The sequence below is a fragment of the Orbicella franksi genome, chromosome 4 (assembly GCF_964199315.1).
Source record: "Orbicella franksi chromosome 4, jaOrbFran1.1, whole genome shotgun sequence".
NCBI lineage: Eukaryota > Metazoa > Cnidaria > Anthozoa > Scleractinia > Merulinidae > Orbicella > Orbicella franksi.
Window position 1 is genome coordinate 1,116,093 of NC_138148.1, and position 9,999 is coordinate 1,126,091.

The window sequence follows — 9,999 nt, forward strand, 5'->3', positions numbered from 1 at the left end:
AAACAGTACAGTACTACAGAGGCTCTCAGGAATATAAAATCTTTCATTTTATTGAAAATATACATCGCTCTCTTGTCAAATCTCATAAAAATATGTAACTACTCAACAGTTTGTATTAAACAAACAATTAGGGGTCACACTCCATCAGTACAATTTGCCAAAGTACACCTTTTCTGTGTTGTGCTACTCCAATAAATGGGATTGATGCCTGTGGAAAGATTACTGAACATCATAGCCATGCAATGTGTACAAATGGCGAATGCTGACAGGTGCATTAACATTGCCCTACACAATCTCTGCTTGTTAGAAGAAGCAGAGCTAAATTATCACTTAATGCAGAGGGAAAAATTAGTTTCCTAGATTACTGAAGTTAGTATAATATTACTGTGACAGTCCTTCTTGTGAAAGGTTAACCTGTGAAGCAAAAAGTACATGAATGATGATGATAAAGACTACATGTAATGCAAAACACTTTGATGGAGTGTGACTGTATTAAAATTCCATCTGTCACATCATTATACTACATAAGTTTATTCTTCGTTATAAAAAAACATCTATCTAAAACTTCCTTAGTGACTGTTGTTCCAGACCCTAGCCACTTTAAAATACATTAAAAATACTCTGGTTCATATATGTATATTTTATATGTAAAAACCTTTTCCTTGTAAACCCAACAGCTGACTGGCAAATTCATGATGACATGATCAAAATTCCAAACACGAATCAAGATGTTGATTAATCTTGGACTTTAGAATTAATGCTTGACATACAGGGCACTGCACTGATTCACTTGAATTAGAATCCCAACTTGACATGGTAACTTCCTGAACAGGTGAACTTGGAGAGTCTTGTAACAACTCAATTGGTTTTCTCTGAGATCCCAACTTAGGACTTGTTAAGAAATCATTTTTACTGTTGCAGCCTTTGCTTTTGTCCCTTGCTCTCTGGAAAGCATCCACAATTGTGAGAGTCGGAGAGGTATTTGTTTTGGGTTTAGTTGGTGATGGTGTTTTTATAACAATGGCTGGTTTCTTAGTTCCATTTGACTTTTGCTTTGAAAATATCTGCAAGTCCTTTTGTTTAGACAAAGGTTCATTATCAGTGTTACGCACTCCAGTGCTTGAATTTAATGTTCTACCAGGACCAGAGAATGGTATTACATCAGCAGCCCTCTTTGATGAACCTGGCTGGCTTATCTTTGGTTTACTTGCTTCACCATTACTTAATGGAACCTCATCACGGTCATCACTCAAGGGCTTCTTTTTCTTTTTTCCTGTTTCAAAATCACTGTCAGAATTGCTATTACCAGCATCACTATCTCTTATTTTTCGTTTAAAAAATCTTGGCAATGTTCCAGAATCACTTCCACCCAGTGCATGACTCTTGCCCTTCACAGCTCCTGCTTCTGCATCACTTTTTCCTTGTTTTGATTTCGAGTTCTTTTTGGCACCATAGTTTTCGGGTTCTTTGATTTTTGTGTATTTCCCACCACATGTTCGTTCATGGTCTGCCCACCATGTGTCTCTTGGAGAGGGGGCTCGGTTCATAGCTCTCCTGACCATCCCATAATAAGGTGGCCTCTTACGGCAAGGGCCATCACACTGCCACCAGTGTTGGCGGTATACATTTACCTGGAAGAAAATACAACAGCTTAACTTTAATATGAGGAATTTCAGGTTAGGAGCTCTGAATAGACGGATTTGGCTAACATGGTTTACATCCTTGTTGCCAACCAATTCAGACCATGTAACGATTCATTTGGGAGATAAAAATTGTTCAATTTGTCACTCACAACTGAACGGTTTCATGCAAAAAGGGCATATGTGACATTTTGGGCTGATTTTTTTTTTTTGCAGGATCGAGCTAATTTTTGGCAGACTGACTTGTTTTGACATGAAAAGCATCGTTGCGTAATTGTTTTTGTTGATTTGCGCTTTGTTTTCGAGAAATAACATATGCAAAATGCTCAGTTTTCCAAGGGTATCTTTTGGATATCTTTTGTTGAGTGAAAAACAAGAGAAACCTTTGTTTTGCTAAATGATGAAGTCACTGAAGCGTGGTATTTGCCGCTAGTTTTATTATTCATATAATTACGCAGTTCTCCTACTGTTGCTTCGTTAGCGCAAGCGAATAAGGCGCTGAACTGGCTGGATGCGAGCTTGTTTTGTTGTGACACTGGTTCGATATGAGGTCAGTTAATTTTTTTTTCCAGTCTATTTCTCTACTTCTTTCAAAAATCAAAACATCTATTTAAAAAAAACCGTGCTGTTGAAGCTGCTAAAAGTAACCATTTAAGTTTGCGCCACGTCAAAATCCACCTTGGAAGGATTCGCTCCAAAAAATGCCGCACGGAAAAGTAAGTTTTTTTGCACATGTTATTTCTCGAAAACAAAGTGCAAATCAACAAAAACAATTATGCAATGATGCTTTTCATGTCAAAACAAGTCAGTCTGCCAAAAATTAGCTCAATCCTGCAAAAAATAAAAATTGGCCCAAAATGTCAAATACACCCTTTTCGCATGAAACCCTTCAACTGATTGCATAGGAGTATTGTACAAACAGAACAATTGTAACATTCCAAATTAATCATCACATGATCTTAATTGGGTGGCAACGAGGATGTAAACATGTTAGCTGAATCTGTCTATTCATGTCCTGGCTGGGATCATTACATTGTGTTCATGGCCAAAACAATTCTCCCTCACTGGGCCAATCTCTACTCAAAAGAACTGACATACTGAAAATTATAAGACAGAGGGCAAAACTGACAAGAATTCTGGGTTGTAGCCAGTATTGAACTAGTATCCTACTACAGAGAGTAGCAAACTCCATAAGCAGTTTCATAGTGTAAGAGGAAAAAATTCCTGTCCCTTGGCAAGTATGGTTGCACTGATTTCTCTCAGTAATAACTGGTCAGAATCAATACATGCTGATCTGGGAAGTCACCTACATGTATGTTGAAAGATCTCCTCTACATACCAATTTTAAGACAATCTGGTAACCTCATGGTCTGAAAAACTACTAGGAATTGTTCAATTTGAGGTGCTTATAGAGTAGAAGAAAGTTTTTAAATTAAACTTGACTTCTTTGCTAAATTGTTATGGCTCACCTCATCATGAAAGTTGTGATAAACCTGCATAAATAAATAAAATGTATCAAAATCAATAATTATTAGGATATTGACTAAAATGCAGAAGATACCTGGCTAGTAAATGATTGTAAGAACTACAAAATACATTTTTTAATCATGTGTAATATAAGTTTTATGGTCCACAAACTACAGGCTGACCATGGATACCTAAGTATGAGAGTTCATGGAGCACTTACAGTGATCTTTGCTCCGCTTTCTGCATTGATTCTTTGCATGTGTTTTAGGAATTCTGGCCCATGAGCATCGTGATCCTTTAAGATAAAGAAGTAAAACTTGCATTTATGTCAGTTCTAAAGCAGCCTGTTGACCATCCACAGGACTTACAGGGACACTATCATCATGGTGATTGTGCTACATAAATGTTTGTTCAAAGCAGTTGTGACTGAGTAGTCCTTTGCTCAAGACAAGTAACATTAAACCAGTTGAGTGTCATTTCCTTGCACTCTAATTTAAGCATCTGGCTTTTCTAGCCAGTAAGATTTGACAAACACTTAATAAACCTTCTTGTCAGTCAGATCAAGTCATGTTTTAGCAGTAAGTAACAAAAGAATGTGCTCAGGGGCAGATCTCTAGAGGGCTCTCAAGAGAGTCTTTTCCTAGTGTGCAAGAACTCAAGTTTCTAAAACAGATGATTGAGTGGTGAGCAGCAAAGCCACAAACTGCATGTTTGGAATTTTGATCATGTCATCATGAATTTGCCTCTTCCCATTATCTCCTCGTTTCTTTCTCAAATTTGCATAATATCAACCAAATTCCATGCCCAAAGGATTTCAGGAACAAAAACCGACTACTCATAGTCTATCAAGAAACAAATAAGCCATTTACCTTGTTGTTCTGTGTTACAAACAATAAAGCATGTATCATCTCGTGCTGAGAAGAGACAAATTATTGACATTAGTACTACATAATTTACAAACTTAAGGAAACCTCCATAGTACTATTACAGGTAAGAAACTTCTGGTCTGTTTAATGATAAAAGCATTTTCAGGGTAAGTCTGCAGAACACCCTTAAATTCAAAAATATTATTGTACCTTGAATTCTTCCCCTTCTCTGATATGACAATCTTATTTATTTGAATTTTGTGGCTGTCAAGTTATACATGCTCTGGTCAGGATCAGCCATGAGGCGAAGTGGTATACCCAATTATATACCTGAAAAGAAAAACCCGTTATACCTAAAATTTCCCCTCAAATTCATGTGAATCACCAAAATTTGGAAAAACAAGGTATACTTTATACCCATAAAAGGCCCAATTTTGGCGTCAAAATACCATATACTTGATATAAAATCTCCCTGTATACTGTTAGTGTATACCCAAAACCCCTGGCCAACCCTGACTGATGGATTACACTAACGAAGCAACACTTCTGATGATTTCAAATGATGACAGCACAACCTACATATAAATGCATCAACACAACATAGTATTTTGATACCACAAGCCCAGAACTAGTCCTGAACAAATGGGAAAAAGACAGACATCATGAAAATTACCAGTAACGTTTGTACAAGATCTTTTCTTGGACGCAACTTGAGTAATGGTGCACTGAGTCTTATAGAACAGAGTCCTCCACGGCCCTCATAACAACACAGTCCAGCACATCTAATGGATCAAGAACATGTAATAACACTTTTAGACTTCCCTGAGCATAATATATCATGAATGAAACCAAGATTAAATCATTGCTACCATATACATATGATATACTCAATATACTGCAGCTTCATTTACAGTATGTACAGGACCAAATATTCACAGATTTCCTTCTTAATATCAAATAGGCAACTGGATAATATAGGGAAGAGTGGGGGCAGGGTGGGGGAGAGGGGGGGGGGGGGAAATCCGGATGTTGATGGACAAAGTTGAGATAAATGAACACAGCTTTAAAATTATATTTATCAAATAGTCACATGCCTGCCACCTGTTATTTTTTCTAAAGAAAACCTAAAATTATAGTGACTTTAAGCAAAGATTCTAGAAAAGGTGGGACCTGGGGTACTTACCATTTACATGGGAAAACCAGAAATTCCAGTTGGAAAATCAAATGGTTTGTGCAATTCCGTTTGGGAAGCTTCTGAAAATATGGGCTGTGATTTGAGGTGATGCTATTTTTCTGCTCTTTTAAGTCTCTCTAGCTGATGTGGATATACTTAATAGTGATTCCCTCTCCCGCAACGTCACATTCAACTGGTTAATATTTTTGCCTGAAATTTCCAACCGGATGGTTTCTGTAAATGGTAAGCACCCCTGAACTCCTTATGGATATTTAAGAGATTGGGAAGGCCAAGAGGGTGAGGTAAGAACAACAAAAAGTAAATTAGACAAGGAAAAAGGGTTTAAGATATGCCTAAATGCAGTTAAGATTATGCATGCAAGTGACGTACATGAATCTCTTAAATTTGTATTTGCCGCCAAAATTTTGCAGCTTCGCTAGCAAACCTTACATTAATTAACAAAACACAATAGAATAAGCTAGCCTCACTTACAATGTCATTCGTGGGCTCCACTTCACTTCAACGGAGCCTAAAAGTCCTTTAAAGTAGACGTCGTTAAATTGAAGAAATAACTGCCGTATATCGGGAATAGGATCAATAAGTTCCCACGATTCATCCACAACTGAAACAGGGGCTACGTTCTTACTAGAAGTAAAAGGAATTGCGGCTTTAAAATAGTTTGATTCCCCGTTTTTCTGTTCTTGATCGAGTTCCTCTTGCAAGCTGAGTGCGTAGGCCAAATCGACATCTTCAGATATCTCAAGCATTGTTAAAAACAGGTAGTTTTCTCTTTTTTGTTTGAGATCAAAATCAAAGATGGCGCCCGGTAAATTATGTTTACTGGGACTACTCGATCCAGTCCTCAACTCCAATAACGACCGGGATGAGCTGGTACGGTTAGAAAAACAAAATGGCGTCTTTAGCTGGTCGATCTTTACGAGGAGCTTCTCGTGTGATTTTACAGGTAAATTGTTTGTCATCTTTGTTTATGACACGTTCATATGTTTAAATTTTTGTTTCCTTTTGAAGGCGACAAGTTCTCAATGTGGACGGATTGCATCACAAGGTATGACATATCCAAACAAAATTTGAAGTAAAGACAAGCTTTTAATTTTTCGCACGTGCATCAGAATAAGCTTATTTGATCTTCAGTTTGAAAATCACCGCTTTCAAATTTTAATAATTTCAGCTGGAGGTCCCAAACTGCAAAGCACTCGAGCTCTTCATCAAGTTGCTGGAATGAGTTTGTGAGTGTTTATGTCAGCTATTTGCCTGATCAACGTTCATGGAAGAAACCGCCAGAAGCTTTTGTAAGACTTAACTCTAGAACTATTATTTATCTTTTCAGAGTAAAGCAAGCCCAAAGACAATTTTCTATAAGCATAACAAGGAGAGTGTCTGCTGGTGCCATGATAAGTATAGGTTAGGCCTGATTGTCTTAAATAAAATTTAATTTATTCATATTATAAATAAAATTACATCTCATTCATAGGGAATAATACATCTCATAGGGGGATAATACATGGACGCGCGTAGATATGGAATATATTTTTGAGTGCTCAACTCGATATATCATGAGTGAGCGCAGTGAACGAGTGAGATAGAAAGTTGAACATGAGAAGATATATTCCATATCTACAAGCAACCATGTATTCACGTTGTTTATTATATAGACATACTGATAACAACGTTTTTGACGATTTTCCGAAGATTTCCGACCACTTCCTTGAGATTTTGGAATATTCTCCAAAACTTGTTCGAGGGCGACACGAACGTTTCTGATCAATTTCCGAAAAATTCAGAAGAGTACCGAAGATTTCTGAAGATGACCGAAGATTGCCGAAAACTTTCGAGGAATATCCGAAGATGTTTGAGTGTCCGCCTGGTGTTCAGAAGGTCATGGGTCCAATTACTGTCAGGGACTCAGATTTTTTCTTTGTCCCACACTCGTGCCATGTTGATCAGTTCACTTTTCACAAATTTAAGGACAGTTTAAGGCTCAAAAATGATATCAGTGAAGTAATCGATATCTTCACTAGTGATATATGGAAAATACGCCGCCCGAGTCCCAGATGTGGTTTTGTATGAACTTTATGAGAGGTGTATTTTCCAGTAAAACACTCGTGTCTTTATAGTAAAGTAGTTTATTTCATTTAGGGTAGTGATTTTTAATAGGAACTGGAGGACAAAAGTAAATTCAGGGGGATGAATCAGGCAAGGATTTGTTCTTATCAAGTGGCATGATTAGTCCCTGAATTATATGACATAAGGTCCAATAATTTTAAAAATATATTATCTTTTTTATCATTTTTATCGCTGTTACGTTTTTAATCAAAACTCTTCAGGTTTGGTTCAGTTTGATGCATATCCATATAATTTGTGATGGGAGAGTGGAATGAGTCCTGTGGAAATTGAGATGATGGCTGATGCACCAATGATGTGTTAAAAATAACATTTGCATCAGAGCCAGACAATACCAGTAATCACAAATTTAAAACAAAGTCAGTTTAAATGTTGGCAAACCACCCTAAAGAGTTTTGGTTCAAAAAGTCATAAAATTTGATGAAGCCTTTTTTTTTTTAAACTAAACTGTTTTCTACAGAAAAACAGAGGCTTCTAAACAAAGAAAATACATTATCAGTGGTTAGTCCATTGTTGAGCTACACATCAGAACAGAGAACCTTGGCAAGTTCAACAACAAGAAATAGACAAATAATAAGAATAGCCTATTGGTGAAAATGATGTTATTGAGGCAGAGGAAACAACACCCTCTCCTATCACACTCAATTTCTTTTCACACTCTCTACAGACCATGTGCGAGCTCTAGAGGACAGACAAGTTGTCCTCCCATACAAATTTATTGAACAGAATGCTTCTCTTATTTCACAGCTTCTCCACTCACATCGTCGGGATCTTTGATCTGTGGTAGTAGCAGCTGTGATGTGTCAGAGGGCTCAGCAAGTGATGATGATGGCCTGGTGATCGAGGCGCTAAATCAACTTGATGACTTATAGTATTGGCTTTACACACAATACCCTTTGTGTGTAAAAAGTCTTTTATTACTTCCAAATGCTTTGTTTTATTGCCATCACTGGATACTGGCTAAAAGTGATAACAATAGTCAATTTTGTGTAAATTTTCTTTAACTTAAATTTTGTTTACGTGTAGTCACAGATACAGATAACTCTCTGCGCTCCCCTTCCCTGAAGTACATCAGTTGGCTTTTGCAAGAATCGGACTTTTCTGAACAACTTTCATCCTGACATTGTACTGCTGATACAGTACTACTTTACAGGGTAGTAGGCCCCCATCATGATAACTAAGCCCAGATTTTACATTGTGTTGTACAATTGGCTATGGTGAAAGCAAATTGTATTTAGTTTTAGGTCTTTTCTCCAAGCTCCAGTCAGTGTTTTTTAATGTTTCTTGAGTATTTTTTATAGGCTCATTCTTTGTACGTAATTCTACATTGCTATTATGTCTCTTAGTTTATTGTTACCTGTTTCTGTGTGCTAGTGCGCATCAGTTTTTGCTCGCGTATTTCCTCTGTTTTTTTTTTTTCGTTCTCTTGTTCAATATTTGAATGTGTATATTCTTATGTACTGATTATGTAAGAAGACACTGGGTGTTGATTATGCTTGCCAATAAAATTTGAAATTGCAAATTCCAAGCAGTTGTTCTGTTATTTTCCTGGGAAAGAACTGGGCTTACATATGCTATGTCCAGGCGTTGGTTGTTCAAAGGGTGGGCAATGTGATCCGCATGATAAATCAAAATCAGGTAAAGCTGTCAACAGGAAACTGATTTATCTCACCCCAGTTGTTCAGAGTGCATTACACTAAAGTACCTATACACTTAAGTAGCTATGTCACAACGGTCCATCTGGGAAAATTTGGCATAGATTTTTAGCAGAAAGTTTAGCATTTTTATTTCAATCTGGCCCAGTTTTAACCATCCTAAGTTCTTTTCAGTTTCTATGTTCCTCTGAAGTTATATTTTATACCTTGTGTGACTATTATGTACCCAGTTCCTGTGATTAGAACTTAAATCACTATCCACCAGGCAACTTTCATTAAGTTTATTAATTGAATTGCACTGAGAGTGAAATATGGATAGCACTGTTCAACATTTATAACAAATGAGCCCTTGTGGATAGCATCATCCATCATTTGATCAGCCAGGGTTAGATTCTTGTTTCTTTGTTTGCAGTAACAGAAGCCTGTGAGCAGGCTCTCGTGTGCTGCAGCACAAGCAGCGAAGATGTGAGATGGGTTGGTGAGCAAAGGCCTAGCACAAGAAATGAGAGGCTTTCATTCTTGTTGGCTTGGTCTGCATGCCAGCCTTTTCATGTAGCTTTACCACTTGTGCTGCAACTCATGGAAACCTACTTGCAGGCCATTCTAAGGGAGGGGTAAGGTGCATAAGTTGCAATTGTGGGTGGAGTAGAAGGAGGGTCTCTGAGTGGGTATGGGGATGCCAGATAGGACATAAAGAGGCTGTTTTAAACTTTTTGAAGCTCTGTTCTACACAAACATGGTATCCCGTGGCAATTTCAAATCCTTTCAAGTCCGTTGAAGTTTTAAGAACATGGTGACTTTTTCCACCTGCTACTCTAATTGGTCAATTAGAGGTCACGTCAGTTTCTTAAACATGTGGCCATAGATTGGTTGGCCAAACAAGGATCCATATCTTACAGTACAGACTGAAAATCAGGTTAATATTACTGTTTATTGCTTTTATTAGTCTGTAGGAAGCACCCCTGAACCATGAGGTTGGGAGGGCTGGGGGCAAGAATCTGCAACAATTCACAGAAAGATAAGCTGTTGCTAAAACATCCACAGCCAGAGATCTG

General features: G+C 37.5%; 2 protein-coding genes across 2 annotated transcripts; one reads left to right on the forward strand and one right to left on the reverse strand.

Moving 5' to 3' along the window:
• Positions 1-28: 28 nt before the first annotated feature.
• LOC145485803 (DNA-dependent metalloprotease SPRTN-like) lies at positions 29-5,972 on the reverse strand. The gene is made up of 6 exons (XM_081464443.1): positions 5,640-5,972; positions 4,647-4,755; positions 3,977-4,021; positions 3,328-3,402; positions 3,110-3,133; positions 29-1,631 (listed from the first exon to the last, which is right to left on the reverse strand). The coding sequence occupies exons 1-6, from the start codon at positions 5,912-5,914 to the stop codon at positions 705-707; spliced, it is 1,455 nt and encodes a 484-aa protein (XP_081320569.1). The 5' UTR covers positions 5,915-5,972; the 3' UTR covers positions 29-704.
• A 39-nt stretch (positions 5,973-6,011) lies between these two features.
• LOC145485817 (uncharacterized) lies at positions 6,012-8,811 on the forward strand. The gene is made up of 5 exons (XM_081464456.1): positions 6,012-6,111; positions 6,177-6,213; positions 6,337-6,394; positions 6,496-6,569; positions 8,037-8,811. Exons 1-5 carry the CDS (start codon positions 6,058-6,060, stop codon positions 8,159-8,161), a joined length of 348 nt encoding a protein of 115 aa, XP_081320582.1. The 5' UTR covers positions 6,012-6,057; the 3' UTR covers positions 8,162-8,811.
• Positions 8,812-9,999: the final 1,188 nt, after the last annotated feature.